We start from the raw sequence: 23,423 nt of genomic DNA, 5'->3' as shown, positions 1-23,423 counted from the left end.
TAGAATAACAATTTTATTTCAATATTTTAATTACGTACTAAGATAACAATAACTTTGATTCTAGCATTCAGAAGCGTATAATTGTACATTTTCTAAGTGGCATTTGTACTATAATAAATGGTTATTAAATCGATGGTCAGTACAGCTACAGCCCGGCTGTAATTTACTTGGTTTTTTCCTTAATCACATTATCTAATATCAGTAAGCCCTTTTCTGTCCATATCTGATAAATACAGTAAGAAAACTGGGTGCTGTGGCTTCGAACAAGAAAGTTTCACATTATGTGCTGTCAATATTGCGAGCTGACCATCGAAATCATTAAAATTACTTACACTAATCTAATATTTACAATTTTTCTACGAATATTAATTACAAAAATAATTATAAATTTCAATTATTAAAGCGCGCGCAAGATAGGATACAAATTTACATTATTACAAACGACGTTCATTCTTACTAACGTCGCTAAAATAATTTCTCACCGATGCAAATCAAATATACCAGTCTTTGTTTCACAAAACAATCTCGTTTTACATTCAACTCGCACCTTTATTACCACTTTTATTAAACATCGATTCCGTCCGACGATGTGTCCGAAGTTTGCTCCACGTTTTCTTGATGCCTTGATCTAACGTGCCTCTCCAGGTCCCTCCTTCTAACCAACACTTTCCCGCACAATTCGCACCTGTAAGGTGTTTCCCCGTCTGCGTGCAATCGTACGTGTTTGTTTAAATTGCTCGGATCGCCAAATGGTCGTAGACAGTACTTGCATTTCAGTGGTTTGTAGCCAGTGTGGGTTCTGTAATTAAAAAAAACACTAATGATAATATATCCTGAACGATCAGATCGAAAGGGTTAATACCAAGATAAGCATAAGCGCGCTTTGCGATTTCCTGAGTAAGACGATATTTTTACAAACCTGATGTGAATTTTCAATCCATATTTCCTCGAGTAGACTTTTCCGCAATAGATGCACAGGTGTCCTTGCTTCGATTTTCCGAGATTGCTGACTATCGTTTCCATCTGTGCAGCGTGTACCTCGGTGGGGATCGGTGCAGCGGTCGTTTGCACGTTGTACGTCGTTAAAACGGATTCGTCTCTGGTCAATGGACAAACCGTGGTGAACAGATTGCTCTGATTAGTGTACGGCTTGAAAGCCGAATGCCGGAAGCCCAAATCTTTCCTCACAGGAGAGACTTGAGTGGAGGAGCTCGGGGAGATCTGCGTGGTCGAAGAGTTCGGCGAGGGTTGATTCGAAGACGAAGGCGATGGTTGATTCGACGAATTCGGTGAATTGTTGTTCGTCAATGATGCACTAGAATCCATGGTTTCTACCAAGATCGGCGATATCCTGGTAGACGATGCTCGCGCCAGATTCGACTTGGTCAGTTCGAATCTGAAAGTCGGCGGGAACAGACTGAGAGACAGGGTGGACCTCGGCGACAAACTGAACTCTTTCGCCAGCACCGACCAAAGATGATTAGTCTCCAGTCGATTGCACTTTAGGGCTAGGTGGATCTTCAAAGGATTTGGGTACTCGAACAGGTTGTCGCACATGTGGCAGATGTAACGATTCTGACCTGTAATCAATATAAATCTCATTTAGTACACGAGATTCCAAAGGATCGCACATATCGATATACAAATATCTAATATCGAACTTTACCTTGAATATTGGACGGTGTCAGGAAGGGCATGTTCATCATTGCCAAAATGTTCTCGGTGAACCACATAAGCAAAGGTTCGCCCGGTGTGATGCTCTTTATCGTCTTCAACATCACTCCTTTATCGGTGGTCATCAGAATTACATTGCAGCTTTGACAATCCTTTGCAAACGCGACGACTTTCAACCAACAGGATGTACTCACTAGTCCATCCACGCAGTACAGTCGACCTCCTTCATCGGCAACTTCAACCTGTGATCAATTAACGAAATTTCGTTAGTTTATTAGTACTCTCTTAACAAGTTAATAGTCATTGGAAAATGAACAATATTATTTGCACGTACATAACGAACGACCGATGTACTCTTTTGACACAATTTGTTCACGTCGATGACCTCTGTAGTGCAGTCTCTTGGTAGCACACCGGCAGCTCTGACGATCGGGGGCATATCCAAGAATCCCTGGGGCAGAGACGTCCTCTCGAGCGCCTCGATGCTCATCATCAACGCGCTCTCCGTCACGAGTGGGTACATAAACGCGTTTGTCGATTCCATGTTCGCCATTTTAAATCTTTTCGTTCATACCATACGCGTCGCGAACACTTTTTACAATCGTCCTTGCGTTTTTACTCGAAATTTCAGAAACTTTTTTAATAATAATGAATTTTAAACACCTTTGCAAATCTGTCTAATGTCTGTTGATTTTCACTGTATCACTGAGACTCGCGACAATTTGTCTTCGTCGAGAATTCGGATCTCTCTCCGGATGATGATGATGATACGATGTTAAGGTGTCAACTGAGTACGACCTGCATTCCGCACGTGGCTTAAATATATTCCGAGGGCTCGTGCCCCGAATTGACTGCTATGGGGTTTACTCCCCCTTCTCTTCTGATGCTTGCACCCCGACTCTTTCCGTAGCCAGTGTACGCGTAATTGTATTTAAAGAGACGGGCCAGGGGGTGACTCGGCCCCGTGCTAGCGATCCTCGAATCCTGATGCTCTACCATCACCCACGGTGGGGACATTGCGGTCGGTCGAGAAGGGTTTACAGGAGGTTTCTGATGTTAATCTAGCGCAAGGTGCATCGATCACAATGTTATTTTTTAATATTATAACTTGACAATATTATTATTCCAGTAACTGGATTAAATAACTTTAATAAAATTGCGAGTTGAATTGATTTTTTTTGAAGTGCGATTAAGGGATGTCTACCATGAATTTTTATGTTAAAAATTCGAAGAATCTGATGGTACCGTTCGGAAATTTCTTATGGTACCATTTTTCTTTCATACGATCCGCCTTCCTTCCGTTTGCCGAAATGCTATTGGTCCTGCCTCTCGAATAATTATGGCGGAAACGCCCTTCCAGGGAGCTACCGTAAAAATTAATGTACTAATTTCTCTTTATTAGAAATCTAAAAAATATTCTTTAGTGTACATCTATATTTTTCAAAAAGTATTCTACTAAATCATCTACGTTTTGGTATCGTCTATTCTATTCTAAATTAGAATAGAAAATTCAGAAAAGTGTACCAGTGCACTATAAAAATTATGAAATTATTAAAAAATAATTTGCTTTTGGTTAATATAATTATTTATCGATATCTGGTAAATTTCTCAGGCTTGTAGTACATTGTTAAAGTCACGTATCCTCCAGTTTACAGTTAACTTATTAACGCGTTCAGTTTCATTGTCAGGTTAAGAAACACAAAGCTCGTGCTCAACGGAGTATGACAATTTTCCTAGTAACTAATCAATAGGATAGCTGGAATGTTCGATTCGGAATACCACGAATTCGGTTAAAAATCAGTCACCCAGAACGTCGTTGCGCATGAATTGCTTTACTACCCACGGCGGTACGACGATCTTGAAAACAAAACCGCTCTTCAGGATCACCGAAGAAGGTGCTCGCTAATATACCTAAGACCGTCGCAGGTACGAGTCCCAGCGTCACGGATGCACGAGCAAGGGATGAATCAGGTAAAGTGCCATTGATACAGCAACATTGAAATTGTTCTTTCACTGGCGCCGGATTGTCTGGCCCATTTTAACCAGTTTCTGTCTAGAAGTTGCGTTTTCATTCAGAAGTGTTCAAGCGTAACACGGTACAACGAAAGATACCGGTACCTCGCGACCAATGCACCCTTAATACATTGATTCCTTTTGTAATATTAATGTCATTCGATTGTTTCCACGGTGTACAATTCCTTTGCAATTCAAACCAACAGGTTGCAGGTTATTCTACGATAAATTAATATCAATTGTCTAAAATTTTTCTAAGAACTGGCAAATTTTATTTTCTAAAGAATTCCGCAAAAGGGTTAATTGTTTTTTTTGTTAAAAATACTTTGTCTCTCGTATTCGTGTCCCGTGTTTTGAAATGGTACCATTCACCGGAAAAAGGTCCTGAAAAGGTAAGAACCCTTTCTTAACGCGTCAGGGTACGTTCTAGTTGGTTGCTTCTGTTATTACCCCTCTTATTAGCAAGATTTTACCTTCTACTTGGTTTCTTCGACTTCGAACACTTTCGGAAATCATAGAAACTCATCGTGGCTCGTGTGGAACCGTCACCAGGAGTGGCTACGGTGGCTGGATGTGTGCTTGATGGGGCTATAAAAGCCTCATGTGAAAGGACATTGTTTGGCTCAGCTGCAAACCAATGCGTATCCTGTCGAGGACGAGGGATCCTGGCGAAAGGTGCATCTGAATCAACGCTTGATTAGGAAATTAAGTGGCTCATTCTTCTCGCAAGCGTGCGTAGATCGTGATCGCGCGATATCCTGCATGGATTTACCTAATCGTCCGTCGATCTCAATCTTCTCCCTCGATCTCGATTGATCTCGATGAACCGCAGTACCTTTTTTCCCTTTCTTTCGATAGAAATTACCTACAGTGGCTTGCATTAACCTCTGAAGGTAAAAAGATGTATGATTAGAATAGGAGATCTTGAAATAGCCTAAAAAGTCTCGAGCTCTATTTCTTTAATTAATTGCCTAAATTTTAAGATAAGCGTACGTGATGAAACGCACGATCCCAATTTCCTGGTACCGTCTTCCTTTTTGCTCGACGATTCTTCCCTGCAACCTTTTCTTCATTGTGTTGCACCTTGACCGAAAAACCTCCCCTAATGACTCGGCTAATACTTTGCTCCTTAGCATTCACAATTACGCATTTACAGGTAACCTACACTAATTGCTAGTACCAACTGCCTGTTCCTTAACGTTACTCGAACTTCTTAATACGCTGATCTTTATCTAATTCTGGTTTAAAGACTTTTACGTCATTCTAGCGATTTAGTTTAGTATTAGAGATCGAGCATTAGCTGAGATAAAGTTTAATGATCTCTCTGCGACCCACTTAACGTGGCCGTTTCAAGTGTTAGAATATGCTTTCAAATATGGTAAAGATTATAGAGATTAGGAGATATTTGCAAGCTCGAAGGAAAACCAGAAGAAGGGTATGGTTCTTCTTGGTGGATCCTGTACGGGTGACGTGATTCATCCGGGGGGTGAATGGTGCCGGACCAGGGAATGACACGAGTGTTCACAAGCTGCACCATCCCCTGTACCAACCCCTCTCCAGGTCCCTCGAAATTCGACCACGAGTGTTTCGCCATTCTTCGTTGCCCTATCAAAGCAAGCTACGGCAAGTGTTCCAAGCCCTTTGCACGCTTCGCCGGTGGTAAACAAGAGCTGGAAAATCTCCTGGAAAATTTTATTCTTCCTAATTTGTTAACCACGTTATGCCCATCTATCATGAATCTAAGACATTGCTTATAGAAAATTGTTCAATTCCAAAATTAAAATTATCATGGGTGGTTGAAAAAGTAATAGAAATTTTATTGTCACACTGGGTACGTTTTTCGACATAAACAAAATAGGAAATACCTATCTGGCCACAACTCTCGGATAAAATTCTGTTTTTGCCCGCATCTCGGCTTGGGGTTCCACCCTCTGGTTGTCTCTTTCTAAAATCGGGGTGCATTGAAAGAACCGCGGGCCTGCTAGCGAGCAAGTGTTCCGCCGTGACCAATGGGCCCTTGCACGCATGTGCGCGCTTCCCAATGCGATATTAATATCGCGATTATCATCTACGTATTATCGCTCCTCCCTCCTGCGTTGCTCAAAATAAGCCTGCAAGAACCACCCCCTTTTGGCTTGTCCGCCTATGCAGTTTGGATCAACCTTCCTTATCAATTATACTATTCTTTGTGAAAGAAACCCTGTACTGAAATTGTTTGCCAAATTTCAAAATCGCTATCGATCAAGCGATATCGAGTGAACGGCAATGATTTCTCTTTGAAATCAGCGTATTGTTTGATCATTAGACGACGAGTATTTATGCATACGTTTAAACGTTCGATAGAGAAGCACGAGCCTTCCGGTTTTCGATTTTAAGCAGACACGGACCCCTTCGACGCGCAGCGACGTAACAAATCTTATTGTTTGGTGCCCTTTTACGAGATTCTATATAACACGTAACCACCCTGGATGCTGCGGGGTAGAAGTCTGAATTATGGTCGCCTTTGCGGGAGCTGACTATAAAGGTGATTCGTCTCGGTTCTGCAAGTGTCAAAAGTTTACCCCTAATGGCTCTTCCAACGAGACACTGTCTTATGTATTATTAATATTTGTCAATGCTCGTCGGTAGTATACTGATCCTAATTTTTATCTAATTTGTTATTATCTATAGACGTAACTTTGTTTTATGAAAGAAACTTTAAAGGGTGTGTACATTTAAAAATGTTCTCTTTAATGCGAATTCCAGAAAGGATTCAATAAATTTCTTAAAGCAACTTAAATTTAATCGATGATAATTGAAAAGGAATGGGGTGTTTAATGTAATCTTTCCGCAGTCAAAAATTTAGTCTCGATCACGTGCCGTCGACATATTGCCGCGTCTCTCGAAACCGAGAGCCGTGTAACGCGACACGTGCCACTTGAATACACCATAACACCATTGCAGAGAATCGTCCACCCCGTACTCGGATTCCTGTTTAACCATTAGCCACTGTTTGCTTGATTTTAACAGTCAATTCTAAGAGTTACTACGAGCACACCGCATGGTCCATAGAATAAACTATTGTCTCGATCTTAACACTGTTCGTTACCATTAGCATTAATTGAATATATTTTTTTTTTAAATAAAAGGAAATAAATTTTGTGTGGATTATAAATTTACAAAGAAGACTATTTTCTAATCTAATTTCCAATATTGGCAGAGTAAATCACGCATAGACGCAGGTGACACCGGTCACATGATAAAATAACGCAGACACCCCACTGTTAGAACAGCACCCACCTCTGTACCCCTTCTTTAGCCTCCCCGAAAAACACGACTCACTTGGCACACAAGTTTTCTGCATATAATACGTACGGTATCTCGGGATGAACCTCCCGCTTAATTTAATCCAATACAATATGGCTCCCCTCACCTTGTCGTTCACCGCTGGAAAGGGTGCGTTTAAGAGGGTGGGTGGCTTTTTAAAACTGTACCGATCTCAATTCACCGTGAAACCTTATCCTATTATGATCGATCTAATCCTGATTTGGCTGGACAGGTTTTTTACTTTCGCGGTGTACCGACCAATCTTATCTACTTTTCAGGGAGGACGTTGATTGAATTTCTTTATTCCCTCCTACATTCATTTTATTTCCATGTCCTGTTTAGTTTCTGTAGTCCGATACGATGAATGGTTCATCTATTGTAAAATTTTCGTGGAAAATCGAGGCTGGATTTTCGGTATTATCTGTACGCAGCGGACTGTGACGTCTTCCTTCGGTAATAGGCACCTTTTTTGATTAGATCTTGAGCCCTCGGTGAGACAGGTACGTACAGGTCTGAAGCAATCTAATAAATACTAAGGCAAGCGGTAGAACGCAGGTGCCGAAGGCGCCAAACTTTACTGTACCTCAAACCTCTCATCGGCGAACTTTTTGACCGGAAGCTATGATTCAGAAGCTTCCATGCCTTTTATTTGCACTCGCGCTACGTGCAATCTTTATTAGATCTCTGTAATTACTTTACCTTTTTACCTTTTGACGAGCTTCTATTAGGGTAACGCTAAAGGAACACGCGTACCTAGAAATTTTCAAATTTTCCATTTTCCACTTTCGAGTTTCAACATTTCTTTCGAGATACATCTTACAAATTTTTGCTGGTTCGGATTCTGCTCGAGTCGCGTGCTCCTTTTTCCCGAACCACGGATTCTTCTAAACCGAAATAACAGACACTGGTGGGAGAAGTAAAACAAAGTTCGACGATTTTAGGAACCGATTCGTATTTTCGATCTCGCCAGTGTCACTTCAGCTGCTCTTCCGTGTACTACCTCCAAAAGATAAACCAACGAAGACAAGTAACCCGCCATCCGAGCACAAATACCTTCATTCCTTCTATAATAACTAACATCGACACGCTCATTTTTTCCCAAATCGTGTAATTTTTAGCCAAGGAAAATATACACAGGAGTGAAAGAAAAAAGGACGTAGGAAAATAATATTAAACAATTTCATTTATTTTGGATTACTTTAAATGTTTGCGTCGAATCACTATTGGTCTTCTCTTAATTTGAACCCCTCCTTTTAATTCCATTTCATCCTCTCCTTGATTCGTGACGAATCTGCAAGTAATTAACAAACTTGTGTTAATTAATTCTGATGTATTCGAAAACAGCTTATTTAAAATTTTTAGGGGATTTTATTCTAATTCAGATTGAAAGAAAATGGATAATTAATTTCTGATGGATTTTTGTCTGGGACGCGGTGGCATGGTGGTGGTGGTTGGTGTTTGCCATGGGGATCGCAAACGCGGTGACCTGTCACGGGGGCGCGACTGGAGGAGATGGATTTGTTTCGCAGCTGTGTACACTGCTTAATGTAGAAACCAGTGGGACCGGGGATTGCTCCTCTGGTGAAGGTGTTCTTAAATCCAAAAGCTAACTATGATACGCTCGTTTCTACTTTCGAAGATCAACGAGCGTTAAAACCTTGGCAAACGAATTCTCCAATGTGAATAAAAAAAGGATATGAAACGATGACAATGAGACGACGATTATTCGGATTATTTGCTAATTTGTTAACCGAGGAGGATCAATTATTTTCGTCTAAAATTATTATAATATTACTTACAAAGAGTATTTTAAACAGCTTCCGTGTTTTCTATAACTGGGGGTTGATAATTCACGAAATTTGGATCGCTGCCACCACCTTCTACATGCTCCGTCGACGGTTTCATCCTCGACGCATCGTATTCCTCGCCAAGTTTTCTGTAAGTCTCCGCACGACTCTCCAGAATCTCTCTGACGATTTCTGAAACGTTATACGAAAACTTGAATACCCAGCCAGTCCGTTTATTAACAATTTTTTAATTATAATTGAAGGTAGCGGTTGAAAAATTGTTGGGAGGAACGATTGAAATTTCGCGACAGAGTGGCACCAGATCGTGGTCATCGAGGGGGTACCTGAGACCTTACGGCTATTCGTTTCGCCGTTCATGGCCTTCTGTTTCGAATGGAATAATAATGAAACGGTAATACAGCTCTTTCTCCTTTTGCGACGTGACAATGCCTTCCACGATAAAACTGTTAACAGCACGACAGGATTAACGCACAAAGGGACGTTTTCCTTCGGTGTAACCGACACCTCTATAAATCCTCTGTCGAAATGATCGGTAGCGTAAATCACATCGCGTGGCAGATTCTTGCAAAGTTTATAACAAATTCTCGAGTAAATCTGCAAAACGATGCGCAAAAGAAAATTCGTACTAACCCATCAGTAGTTCTCTGCTCTCGATCATATTCCCCATCTCTTTCTTCACCTCTTTCATCAACCATGGTACAAAACCTTCCTCGACATCTGCATAAAAATGATTCATTTCAAATTTCGATGAATTTCTTCGAGATACGTTCGATTCCGTAAACCCAGTAGCAACGAAGGTAGAAATGATATAAAACAAAGAATAATTGATAAACCTTTCTGACTAACTAATTCACAAAAAGTAGCAGTGTTCTTGCGAGTTCACGAACCAGCCTTGATCTCGTCCAATATGAATCCGGACATTTTCAACCCTTCTAGAACAGCCGGAAGAAGTTCGGCAATGTATCCTGTTAAAAGAGTCGCCGCCGCGATTCGTTCTTCCGTTTCCTTCTGAGACACCATCGCTTTCTCGTGTTGCCTTAATCGTTGATCCTGTAGATTATTTAATAAATTATCGAATCATCGTAGGATTAGATGAAAAAGTATGCAAACCTTTTCTTCTCTGATTCTTCGTTCCTGTTCTTCCAATCTTCGGGCTTCTGCTTTCTCTGCAGCGCGTAACTCTCGGAATTTCCTTTGCTGCTCTCTTAGAGCAGCGATTTCCTCTTCTTCGAGGACCTCTATCAACGCCTGCTCCATCGTCTTTCCAACGAGTACCTCGAGGATCGGTTGCACTTCGAAGTCGAAGTCGAACAGCTGAAGGTTTTATAAATTTTGTTAATGAATCAAGACGGAGATTATTTTACACTTACATCACCGGGTTCGATTTGCGTGCAAACATCTTCGCCAACCTTCGGCGGACAGTATTCGGGGGTCGGAGGCCTGTCTAAGAAGTAATCGGTCTGCGTTCCGACTTCCGATTCCTCTGGTTTCTCCGATAGCTATCGAATATGATTTCGTAATTTTAATTATTGAAAAAAGAAATGCTTGTATCGTTAATTACCTCCTCGAGAAAGAGGTCCGTTTGCACTGGCTCGTGTTTGCGACCCGAAACCGGAGGCGGTGAACCTTTTCGAAGGACGAGCGCTTTCGAGGCTTGAGCTTGCGCTCTTTTTCTCGCAAGGTTTCTTCGCCTAGCTTCCGCTTGCCTGGCTGCTAACGATTGATCTCCGTCGACCTACGAATCAGACTTTCTTTCTTCGGTTTCGAGAGACTTTCCGTTTGTTACTTACGAGAATAGGGGCAGTGGCGCAGGTACTTCCGCGAACGACCCGACGATCGAACATGATATTCCCGAAAGGAATCGGTTGATCGCTGTAAGAAAAGCGTACGAGAATAATTTGTAACTGGAAAATTTTTGAACGACCGTCGAAAAATCATTTCACGCTCTAACATCCTCATTTATAATGTTACGTGTGTAAGCGTAGCTAGAATCTGGCCGCACGCAATTGCATCTGATAATCTTCTCTCTCGTGCACGCAATAAAACGATTTACGCTTTCTTCTAACAAACTTGTCTTTTTAGACCTTCGCAAGGTATTATCGTGGAAAAAATTTGCCGTGTTCTCTCGGTTCGTTTTGTCAAGATTTACCGTCGAGCCTCGTAACTTACGTCGGGTCGTTTCTCTTGATCGTTTTCACCCTGTCGTCCAAGGTCGATGCAGCGATGGTGGTCGCGTTCATCATTCCGAGGGTGTAGTCGACGGTGGCCTTGAGCGCGGCCGGACACCTGGCATTGTGGCTGCTGTGACGTACTTCCGGCCTCCTGGCCAGCGACACGAGGGATTTGAATCTCGACCGCAAAGGGCAAACGTCGATTTCGTTGCTGCCGTTCGCGGGTGGCGCGATGCCAAGTAAGGCCGCCACTTCCGGCGGCGGCATCAGGAATTCGCCGGTTTTCACGGTGCTGATGAACGGTTTCCTCCCGAGGTTCTCGTTCTTCCTCCCGCTCCTACGCTGTTCCTGCCTCTCCTGTTCCTGTAGTTTCTTCAATTTCGCGTTCAAAACCTCGTTGAAGTTCTCAGTCGACAAAGTGATGCTCGGTTTAATGGCCGGAATTTTCTCCGACGAACGAGCGCTGTCTTGACTTCGGCTTCTCGGCTTCTTCTTCAACGGATTCGTTTGATTGTATTGAAGCGCGGCTTGAAGCAGATGGTCGTTCGATCTGCTGATGCATTTCCGATCAAACAGGTTGTTCCTGAAGCTCTCGAGTCCGTGGACTTCCGATCCGTTCGAACCATCGTCGCCGTTCACGTGAAGAAGAGGCAGACTCGTGTCCAGACCGTCCTTCTGAAGGATCGTGAACGCTGGATGATCCTTTCGTTCGAGGTTGAAATGATCTACGTTGGTAGCTGGTGGCAAGGCTGTAATTCCAGCAGGCATGTTGCCTTCCTCTTCAGCAAATTTTCAAAGAAACCCCCTCGTCGTGCATTTTAATACACCGAAATCCCTTTGGCTGTGAAAAGCGTCGAGCCGGAAAGGTTAAGTGGAAAGGATCACCATCCTGGAACGGTCGAACTCCTTCAAGTAGAAACGGTCCGTCTAATATCAGACGACTGTGTATCGCCAACGTTGACGTGATTATTTTTTGAATTATTCCAGGAGAAAACTTGAGACAAATCTTTTTTATTTCATACCTCCAACGTGTTTTTCACACCGTTCAAACACGTTTTCTTAAATTTTCACCGATTTAATACAACATTGTACTTGAAGATATCCGAGAACGAACACTTGAAGCATTGTCTCGCGATTTGTATGTAATGATTCGTAGTGAATATTTGGGAAATGATTCGACGGGGAGGAAAACGATCGCGAATGAAAGCGACGAGGAGGGTTGCGCGATGTCCACGGCATTACTAACCGGCTCGCAACGCCGCCCGCGAGTTCACAGACTGGACAATGTCCTTAGAATCGACCGACATAGACGGTAGACGGGCTACACGTATATTTTTACCCAGCGGCCACTCAATAACGTTGACCAGCGTGAACTTTGCGCATGCCTAAGTGATGCAAAAGGGTTCGAAATCGGTGGTAGCTATGACCACGTATGTCCGTTCGTGTATCGTTGAACGGCGTACAGGGGAACTTGTTCCGGAGCACGCGGTTGACCCCCTACGTGTGGAAGTTCTTCAAGGTGAAACGTTTCACCGATCGTTTCGCCTCTGCTAGCTTTTGCCACCCTCTCTTCTTTCGCCACCCGAGAGCAGAAACTAATGGTTACGTTCTAATTGCGTGATTTCGTCTAATCGCGTGCTTACATCTTGGCCACCGCTTCCTGTACGGATCGATTGTCAATGATATTCCTTGACACTGTTTTCGCGAAACGCTAGAAATATTTCGTTGTTCGTAAAGCATTTCTCGCTATTTCCAATTATACTGCGGTTGGCCTTGAAGGAAGGGAGGTATAGATTTTTATACTTCACACGTAAAACGTGTGAAAAGAATTAGTCGAGTGTTAGCGTACACCCATTAGCATCGATGGTTTACCTTGGTAAGGGGAAGTGTAGGGGAAGTGACCATCTTTTGGTCAATGTATTTGCAGCTGAAATGACATTGACCAGAGATTGATTTGCGTAATGTACGAATGGTTGAATATAGTAAAGATCGAGCATCAAGGTCTGAATGTCTTGAGCAATAAACCACTGTGTAAAGATCACTTGTACCCATGCATGAAAGGCAATGAAAATTGCATGAATATGGAGTATGAAGTAATAAGTATGGTTTAAGACCATTCATTTGACAGGGTGACACCTTATCGTATGTAAAGTTACAGTAGTTTTCGTGTCGTAAGTAATCTCAGGATGTGATAAAACTTTTTCTTACGAGGAACAGACTGTTGCATGATTCGTCGACGCTTACCCCTAATTTATCAGCGATTTCATAACTGATTTTGTTATTTCTACGGTATAAAGAATAGAAATTTTAAGAGAACTTACGTGGGTGGGTTCCGATATTTTTTCTGGATATGCAGAATTGCTCTTGGACTTTTGACGAAGGTGTACGTTTCCCTTTTCTTTGGCTCCTCCGATGGTATTTTGTAGGAGTGAGGGCCACGGTTGCACAACCGGCATATATCCGTTCTGGTAGCCATGTTTCTTGTATTAAATTTTAGCTCAAACACTTCTTTGTACGGGATTAATAAAAAATTCAGGATAATAATTGTGATTCGCGTGTAGCGTTCCGTTTCTCTGCGTTCGTTAGCGTTGATTAAACACCTAACCCACGAAACTGGGGTGGTTTCGGGGATAACTGACTCGTACCAGTGTCGTCAGGGTAACGTAAACAAAAAGGAGTTTGTTGCATCGATATAACTTGATGATGTCAAGCAACGATTATTTATTGATCATCTAGAAAACATATCGAATAGGATCTCTATTTTCAGCGTATTAAATTATACAGGACGAGTGGCTAATTAATTATTTAATATTCGTGCATAAAGACTGCAGACCGCAGGTATAGGACTCAGTAATGTGGCACCAAATTACCATGAGTAAGAGAATATATACTTTACAATTTGGTTCTAAGGATTTCATTCACTTGTACGTTTAATTGTTGAAAATTATTCCTTATCACCGAAGTTTAAAATACACAAGAAATTTATTCATATTTCCTATAATTAGGAATTAGAACGAGTATAATTGATGGAGACTAAAATAAAACTCGCTCTTTTTTAAAATCTGCTAAGAATGCACGCAGTGATTACAAATCCAACAAAAGTAGAAAAAATTCGCGATTTGTTTGTTTATCTAGGTCTTATATTTTGCTATTCGTTTTTATATTTCACTTATCGGTATTACCTACCGTCGGTATTACCTACCGTCGGTATAATTGTCGCGTACTTTATCGGCGTCAACAATTGCTGATCCAATCGTGCAATTTTTCCGCAATAGCCATTTTCTAGAACACCGGAACACTAACTTTTCTTTATCGGGTAATAGCGAAAACTACGGAGCAACTTTACGATTGCCCGGGAATGATCGATAAGTTGACAAATTACCGATCAGTCGATAAGTCGGTAATAATTTCAGACATATTCCGATAGATTGCGCAAGTGTTTCGGAAAATCGATTGTTAAGTCATGAGTAGTTTGAGCCGTTTCTGAATAGATGGCAATAGGGTCGAATTTCAAAAATGTTTAGTTTATGGCGGTCTTTTTAAGCTACAACTTTGTGAATATATGTCCTCAAATAATTATCTTAATAATTTGTTGAACTGATTTGTTTTAACTGATTTCGAAAAAAAATGAAATGAAATCGTGCTTAACAATGTTGCAAATCGAAAACCCGGGTTTCCGAACTGCGTAACAAAGTTGCCAAATGAGAAATCGCAATTATCTCATCTGGGGGTGTTTGGAACCCTTCGAGAACAAAGACATGTCCGGTCTTTCTGTATCTGTAGTCACCGGTTTGCATTAATTAATATGGAGCGTGGGCGCAAAAGGGCGTTTTGGGTTGGGTCGATCGAAGGGTGGGTCAGGAATGCTCATTCTTCCTGATTCGAACGAAAGGAGGAAGAAGAACGTTTCGAGTTCGAATTGAATTAAAAAAATAGAAAACAGCAGGGGGAAGGAGGAGGCGAGTGGGAGGAGAAGAGGGAGATAGAAGTAAAAGCAGAGGGCGTAGGAGGTGGTTCAACGAGGAAGGAGGGACGAGGAAGAGGGCAAAGATTTTGGCACCCTGCTGAGTCTCCTAATTGCCTCGCCATCCTTCCCTCGAAACGTCCAGCACGCCCTTGAACCCTCTCCTCGGTCCACCTAACGTCCTAAAAGCCTACCGAGATCCAAACTTCTCCGTTCTTCTCCTATTCCTCTTGCTCTTCGCCATCTTTCTTCTTGCTCCTCTCGTCTACCACTCGTTTCTCTTCATCCAGGACGCTGAATAAGCAACATCATCTATCACACTGCGCGAAACAATATATTTGTTTTCGCCGGACCTCTTTAATTATTTACATCCAGCCCCCGAGTGGAACCCTCTAGTTTGCTTAGCCCCTCCCGATACCTTTCGCCTCGATGATCCCTTGTCGTTCGTCTCGGTACCATTCGATTTTTTTTTCACCTTTCTTTTTCTTGAAGAAAATCTCCAAACTAGGCTCTCTCCTTTATAACTCCTTTTGAAATTTCTCATCTTCAATAATCCAGGATCACCACAAAACGCCTCTGACAATGAGTAGAAATAATGTCTTCCATATATCTCACGGTATGCCTAGTAAAAAAAATGACTAGAAATTCATTAAGATGCGTATTTGTTTGATCCTGCTAGGCAGACGTGCCCCCCTTAATGACAGAAGTAGACCGATAGCTAGAAGATCCGTCGTAAGGAAGACCGATTATCAGGCCGTGGAATGCCCGTTCTGGAATCCACGATGAAATTCGATCTCGCTATTGGAACCACCAGATAATGACTAGGAAGTCCGTGGGCGTGGTAATGAGGGCCAGGCCCGAGCAACTTGCTCGATTCTTCTCTCGGCTCGCGTCTTTCCTCTCTTTATTTCGCTGTTTAGTTGCCTGTAAACGTTGGCGCTGGGGCCCGGTGCCCCCGTCCTCGGCGACTATCCTACCCGTTTCTGCTCGCTCCTAGCACGGTGATAAATTACACTCGAGATATCGGCACCTCCTCCTGTCCATTTGCCAGGGGTACGTTCGCGTTGCTCCGTTAAAAAGACACCCTTCGCGCTCGGCTACGGGCCTCCCCCCCTCCAACCACCAAGACCACTTCGTCTTCTTTGGCAGTTTCATCTGAACCTACTGGCCATAACGCATCAATCTTGACCGCAAATCGGGACCGTCCTGCACCTTCGAGCTCTCCTCGAGCTTCGACTCTGTAACTCTACTTTCGTAAACGTCCTGCATTCGCATCGGAATTCGATTATTTTCTTTATAGGGTAACAAATTAATAAAATAAACAATCATTGAAATTATTCAAATTCTTTAAGTTTAGAAATATTTTTCTGGTGATTGAAAAATTTTGAGCAACGCACTTGAGGATAGTTGAAAAATCGGAATTTATTTAAACGGTTTAAAAGTCCGTGAAACGATCGGGAGGAGCGATTCTCCGTGAATAGAGTTGCAGTCTGAAGAAAGAAACAAGGGCTGCAGTATTCGAGAGGCAGGAGAGGAGAGAAAAGAGAAAAAGGGGGCCAGAGCCAGAAGAGACCCGAGAGACTCAGGTAGATGCTAATGGGAGCCCATTGTTTTTTCTCCTCTGTTTTCCTCGTACTGCATTGTTCTTGCAACGGGTCCAGGTTCGCTCATCAGTTAACATTGTCCGCGGCATTAGATCGGCCTTGTTCCAAATTCGAGCTGCGGTCGCGGTATACGACACCGACCTGCTATCTCCGAAGAATGCAACGTTTCGACCCTGTACAAAACCGTATGTATACAACACGCCCCGTTTCGGCGAAACGAGAAGAAACGTAAAAAAGGGAGAAATGGAAAGGAGAGAGAGGAAGGATCTCCGAAAGGGGGAGACAAAAGGCGAGAAGCTGCTGGCGACTGGTGTAAACGAGCCTCTCCATGTTGGCGAACGAGTCCTTTTACCAGCCACCAGATACACTTCCTTGTTTAGCCTCTGTTTGGTCGACCGAACAATCGACCTACGCGTAAAACAAACAAGGGATCCTTCGTTTTCACCCCGAAACGAAGGATCGCTGCGTAAAATGTAAAATATTCGAACGCGACCGAAACGCTTTCCAACCATCTTTTTCCGATCCTCCAACAATTGTCCTCTTCTTGGAACTCTTACCGTCACCTCGCTCGATATTTCCATGTTTTTTATCTCTCGAATGTAGCACCCGAACAACGTTGGGAAAAACTAATTTTCTCTTCGATCGGTCGACTCGGCGGAAAAGCGAGCCGGAATGAAAATACTTGGCAAAGAGAATAGAAATACTTCGAGGAGCGATGGATTCTCCTCGGACAGGCGGCTCCAAGGAATTCCACGATCGTTCGCTCTCGTTCGACTCAATTTCCTTCGACGATCTCCCTTCCGTCTTCCATTCGCGTCTCTCTTCAATTTCCCTCGGCCAAGCTTTCCGTTCCTCCAATTATTCCTTCGATCCGAGTGTTTACCGCGACGAAACAACCTTTGACATCGAAAAAAGCCCACGCGTCGAGGAAGGTGCAACATTCAGCGCGAGTGTTTACACCTGTGCGATCGTTTTTCTCTCGCCGGGGTGCAAGTCAAACGATTTTCCTGTCTGAAGGGTGGCGCGATGACGTTGCTGTTCTTTCCGGTAACTCATCTCGATGCATCAACCCACGACGCCCTTCGTTTCCAGCACTCGAAAATTTATTCAACCTTCCTCTGGTACCTTTCAACGAGCTGTTGCCCCTCGTGACTCGAGGACAACTTTCGAGAATCAAAGACGCGACACTGGTACCATATTTCAAACGACGATCGAGAATTTATAGTCACGGTTATCTGTCCGAGGGAAGGTGCACGATTCCCTTGATCCCTAATCCTGAAGGATCCGTAAAGACAAAAGACGTAACGGGACGAGAGAAAAACCGCAAGCATCGTGGGGATGGTTCGATCGATTAAGAAAGCTCGTTAACTTGTTGAACAACGGATCGCGTGGTAAACATTTATTCGTGGCGTTACCTTGCGTTCCCGAGGGGGGGTGAGAGACACAGGAAGGCTGCTTAGTTGGAAGGATGTTCGGGGACAGGACCGAGTTTTTCGGGGCCAACGTCGAGTAAGTATCCTCGATGGTCGCGAGATAAGGGGAGTAGCGCGTAGATCATGTAGCAGGTTCGCGATCGTGACCAGATAGGCAACGTCGCGTTTTGTTCTTTCGGCGATGAGAGCAAAGATCAGATAATCTCGTGGAAGGGCAACAGTCTTACCGGTGGCGAAGGAACGGCAGGGAAAAACATCCTGACTGGTCGTTCCGCACCAGTTCCTGGTACCGGAAAGCAGCAACGAGCTAGTCACCGGTCAACCTGTCCGTTTCTACGATTCGCTCAACATCAGGTAAAACCGAGTCACCCTCTTGCTTTTTCCTCCGTGCGTCTGCGGTCACGAACGCGAAACAGTTACAAGAAGAGGAACGTCTTTGGTTTGCGTCGATCGATAATCCTTATCTGGCCGAGTCGTGGCGGACAATTTGTCCAGGGTGTTTTCGAACGTGTAGGAACGAGCGTCCTCGTGGAGGGGTTTCAAAGAGAACCAAAGGAAAATAAACGTGTTCCTTATATTTCTTCCGTTATTTCGTTTTTGTTTCAACCAGAGATTTTCAGACGTTCGCTGCGGTCACTCGGGACGATCGCGAGGTTACGTGCAGCTACGACGAAGACAAGCGACCGAACCTATCGATCGATCTCTCGGAATTAAGGAATCGTGACCACGACGGTGATACGCAATGCAAATTCCTCGAATATTCGAGTGATTTCGAACGGCTCTCGGTTCGTCCATGAATAGATCACGAGGCGACGACGACGACGTCGATGACGAACAGAGGCAAAGTCGACCAAGACGAAACAGAGGAGACACCGTCTTGATCGCGACAGATACATAAATACATTAACTTTAAACATTAGCCACCAGTTTTCTTCTACGTCTCACCGAAAGACATTTTTTTCCCCGCTATCCTGGCCTGATGTCCCAGGGATATCGAGTCACTGTCCGATTCTGTCCGTTCCTTATCGCGTTACATATCCTACGCCGATGGGTACACCGTGGTAGATAACGCCGAAATACATCCATTATTCAGTAATTCGTTCGCATATTACGTACCTATCGACGTGCGTGTCCGCCTTATCACGGACACCGTATCACCGTTGCCACTTTTACGTAAGGATACGAGTTTACGTATGCACCCGAAGGACGTTAAACGATCGCGTCGCGGAACTTTTATTTCAATTCGAATACTTTTTAACCTATGACACTGGGGAAACGTCGCGCGATGCTTGAAGAAAGGGTGAGAAAGAATCACTGTCGAATCTTTTGCATGATCTCTTCGAGGTTTTGTTTCTCAGCCATGAAAACCGTACTCAAAATGAGGTCCGTCCGAAGATCTATCGAAACGTCCATCTAAAGTGCCTTCGTTTGAAGGAAAGTCAAAGTGTATCCGTTCTTCTGTCGCAAGGATAGCCAACGAGTGTGACCCAGGAATCTTAGAAAGTGTGTCGAAAAGTAGGTGAAAAGGAACGCGTCGGGTTTCGCTGGTAGACTGTTCACGGATGAAAATAGGGGGTGGCAGAGGGTTGAATTTCAAAGCCGTGGGAGTTTCACCTGCGAGACGATGAGGTATCCACGCCAGGAAGAAAAAGATTCTTCTCGCGTTAGCCGCGTTTCACGGACACGGGACAAGCCCATAAATTGTCCATTTTAGCTATTTAAGCGATAGATCATGTTTTAAACAAAAGCGTCGTTGATCCTCGCGCGTTCGAAGAGGACACGCGACGTAGCCAGAGAAAGAAAGAGCGAGAAAGACAGGGTGGGAACGGGGCCGAGTTTTACGGGAACCGCAGCATATACTGGACCAACCCCATAAATCCTTCAATCCGACTCCACTCTACCATCCACGCGGCTGTTTTCTAATATTTTGATTTATGCCGCTTTCACTCGGCTAATTTGCTGCCCTTTATCCTTTATTTGCGCGTTTAGGGGTGAAATTTGTCCCTCGAGCTGGGGGTTCCTCGGGCCACAATGAAACGCCGAGGATCGCTTTCCGTCGACCATTGTCGTGGAAACCTCGTCGTGCCGCGTTTTTGTCCGACATGCAACGAACCTCGGCCAGTGAAGATGCTCGGCTGCGAAACCTCTTCAAAAGAGAATACCAAAATATTTTTCAAACTTCCTTGTTCCCCTCGAAATTTTCTCCGCGCCCAACAGAGACGCTCCATTTTCCTACCTCTTTTATTATCTACTCCTTAACACTCACGAAAATAACGAAGAATAATTTTACAAACTCGCTATCCTTTTCGATTGACTTACGTACGAATGCGTCCGGGGTTTTTTTCGACCCTCTATTAGGGTCGACGATCGCCCACGATGCGTCGCGGAATTCTGTCATGAAAGCAACCCCTTGAAAGGGGGCTAGGCCGGATCAAAACGAATCATTAGGAACGTTTCGACACAATGGAACGGCCACGTGGATCCCCAGGAAGTTTAGCGTGGAACAGCATCCCCGACCCTTATTCGTCCTTTCTTTTTTTTTTGCTCTTCCTTCCAGCGACGTAACGCGAGGACACGCGACGCGACCAAATCCAAAGATGACTCCGGAACGAAAGAGGAACCGCGACGATGCGCAAGCGTAATTTACGAGTACTCGTTCCGTTTCGATGATTAACGCGTTCGTTATGGTAATTAAAATAGAAACAAAAGTTTTAATGATTCTGATTAGCATCGAGTTATATCAGGTATTGCGTACACTGATTTTTGCCCGAATACCATCCCTTAAAATTGTACGATGAACAGGGAGAAACACGAAAACACCAGTGTCAACCCCCCGTTATGATCTTACAGGGTGTTTCTTTCAACGATTGGGGTGGATGTTTGGCAAGGGGATGACTGGATGGTACCGGATCGGCGACGGACGAGTAATGGCTCGGTAATATGACGGGGGGTGAAACACGCGGCGACCGGAAACGATTCAATTCGGAGACGTCTCTTTTCGTTCTTCCACCCCGGCTGTTAATTTATCGTTCGGCAAGTGACGCGGCTTATTGCAATCGCCGAGTATACACGGTATTACGATAGAGTTCCGGGAGTGACACTATTTATAGTTATCGCTCGTTGTTCGACAAGGTCTAACTGCTCGGTAAAGAACTTTTGTTCGGATTCCATTCACAGCTCAATAAACCGCTCGTCCATCGAAAAAAAGGAGATCGTTCTCTATTTTAGAAAGACGTTTAACGGGAGACATCTGTCCGTGATACTCTTTTATGCAGGCCATTTTTTCGACGTATCGCTTCGAGCATTTCAATCGAATTGAATTCGCCGTCGGAACAATAGAATCGCGGTGACATCCTCGAAGCATCTGCTCGATAAGACTGTCAGAAAGACCGCGATCCTCGAGGTTTCACAATTGTACACGCGATATCGCGTGGTAGGTCGTTGGTTTTAGTCGAATCGTATCGGAATCCGTTTGGCAGGATCTCCTCTGGAAGACGGAGGACCGCACCACGGGAACTTTTGACGTGGACCGTTGTCTGAGGATTAATTTCACGGTCGATGATTTTTTTCTTGCTCGAACGGTAATGGGACCGTCCGATCGCGACGCCCAAGAAGATACTCTTCTACGGATTCGTCAGCATTCCGGGCCCGTCACGAGGAATGGGCAGTCGTTTATCAGCTGGGCGTGGGTGCGCAGCCGTCCGTAATAAATTATTTAATTAGTACGATATTTAATCAACGTTCCTGTCCGGAGGTCAACGATTCTCTTCGAATCTCTCGCAACTTGATTTCTTTAGATAGACCTTGTAAGAATTGAAACTACTCTGATTGATCAGCGATAAATGGATTCATTTTTTAATTTTACGAAGTATCTTAGGAGGATGAGACCACTGGTAGACTCTACTCTTTCCTTTCTCCTTTTTCTCAGTCCCTTTCTCAACGCAGCAACCATAACGTTAACATGAAACACGACTCTGGTCGATGAATCGTCCGAGGCTGACGGTCGAACCAAGACAATTTCCGATGATTACGCAAGAAGAAATATCAGCGTCCGCGGGGAAAAGATGAAATGGAGTAATGGTTAGGCGAGAGGTGGAGGAGGAGGAGGAAGATAGGAGCGGCGAGGCGCGAGTCCCGAATCCGGCGCTGAAGCAGGAATATCGGGATAATGCATTGGGGTCCAGACAGGCCTTGTTTATAATGGGTTGAACAAGGGTGCTAGAAGCCAGTGGGGGCTCCGGCCCCCCTAAGGCGCGGGTCTTATGGGGCCCCATAGGGACCGGCGGTGTTAACCGGCGGGCAGTCTCACCGCGGTCGGTGTTTGCTCATGAGCCGCGCGTGGTATTTAGGGATAACAAGAGGGCCACTTCATCATCCGCAGGAACGACGACCCCACGATACTTTTCTTCTTCTTTATCCTCCCTCTTTCTTTTATCGTTGTTTCCTTCCATTCTATTCTCCTCTTCCTCTTCGTCCTCCTTCTATCCGCGGGCTTCCCTCGTCTCCATCGTCCACCCTCTACGTTCCTCCTTTTGTTTCTCTCGAATATTCCTTCCTCTTTTTCAGACTATGCATCGTCGCATCGGATCGAACGCATTCCGTTTAGGCTTCGATAAAATTCTCCTCGTTTCGAGGAAACTTTCGAGGGTCGAAAGCATAGGGAATCAGTTTCGAGTAGTCGGTGCTCGATCGAATGCAGGAAGAAGCGGAAGTTTATCGATCCGTCTATCCGAGAAATAGATTCCCCGCTCGCTTGACCGTGGCATGCCGGTTCGTTCCGAAAAATCGCCGCTCTCAGAGCCAGGATATGGATCCCCTTTATGGTAATGCCGTGTTTATGCGTTGACAGTCGCCGGCGCTTCCGAACCGGGGAAAGTATGCAAATCCGGTGTAGTCAAAGATTGAATTTCATTTGGTTGCGTCTAGGAAAGGGGACGACCTGGATGTCCGACACACCCGCGTCCGCGTCCGCCACGGAGATAACCTTTCGACACTCGAACGACCAACGACACTCGGCGACCTTTTGACGAGAGCCTTCCTCTTTCCATATGCATCGACCACGTCGACGCCTGCAGACGGTCCTTTTGATTTTCGACCAGCCATCATCGGCCACGCTTCCCGTACTTTCCTACGTCTACTTTTTTCCACCGAAATTACGCTCATCGCGGAATTCGACGTTGAATTTTTACCGTTCAGAACTCCATCGTTTCGATCGTCGATTCGAAATCGGTAACTTTGAGTCGATGAATTCAGCTGGAATTCATTTTTCGGTTGGTCCTTTGAGAACGAAGAGTACGGGGAAAGAAATTGGGTCGTATACGCGAATTCGTCGAGTTAAAAAGAAGGCGTACGTGCCAAGATCGGTTCGAACGATCGGAATCTCTCCAGATGTTCATGAATTTCAACGTGCCGGCCATGGACGGGCATAATTTTTCCATTTATCCGACTGA

The 23,423-nt window shown here is 44.2% G+C and overlaps 2 protein-coding genes across 2 annotated transcripts; both read right to left on the bottom strand.

Annotated features, from left to right (window-relative positions):
- Positions 1-564: 564 nt before the first annotated feature.
- On the bottom strand, positions 565-2,227 carry LOC114874460 (PR domain zinc finger protein 13). Its single transcript, XM_029183747.2, has 4 exons — positions 2,009-2,227; positions 1,667-1,916; positions 920-1,580; positions 565-799 (listed from the first exon to the last, which is right to left on the bottom strand). The coding sequence occupies exons 1-4, from the start codon at positions 2,225-2,227 to the stop codon at positions 565-567; spliced, it is 1,365 nt and encodes a 454-aa protein (XP_029039580.2).
- Positions 2,228-8,204: 5,977 nt separating this feature from the next.
- Positions 8,205-11,778, bottom strand: LOC114874488 (radial spoke head protein 3 homolog B). Its single transcript, XM_029183800.2, has 9 exons — positions 10,971-11,778; positions 10,592-10,673; positions 10,363-10,536; positions 10,172-10,300; positions 9,912-10,115; positions 9,689-9,851; positions 9,432-9,518; positions 8,793-8,972; positions 8,205-8,284 (listed from the first exon to the last, which is right to left on the bottom strand). Exons 1-8 carry the CDS (start codon positions 11,738-11,740, stop codon positions 8,803-8,805), a joined length of 1,779 nt encoding a protein of 592 aa, XP_029039633.2. The 5' UTR covers positions 11,741-11,778; the 3' UTR covers positions 8,205-8,284; positions 8,793-8,802.
- Between the last annotated feature and the right edge of the window lie 11,645 nt (positions 11,779-23,423).

Source organism: Osmia bicornis, chromosome 6, assembly GCF_907164935.1.
Source record: "Osmia bicornis bicornis chromosome 6, iOsmBic2.1, whole genome shotgun sequence".
Classification (NCBI taxonomy): Eukaryota; Metazoa; Arthropoda; class Insecta; order Hymenoptera; family Megachilidae; genus Osmia; species Osmia bicornis.
The sequence above is the reverse complement of the archived record's forward strand: the minus strand, read 5'-3'. Positions and strand labels throughout refer to the sequence as shown.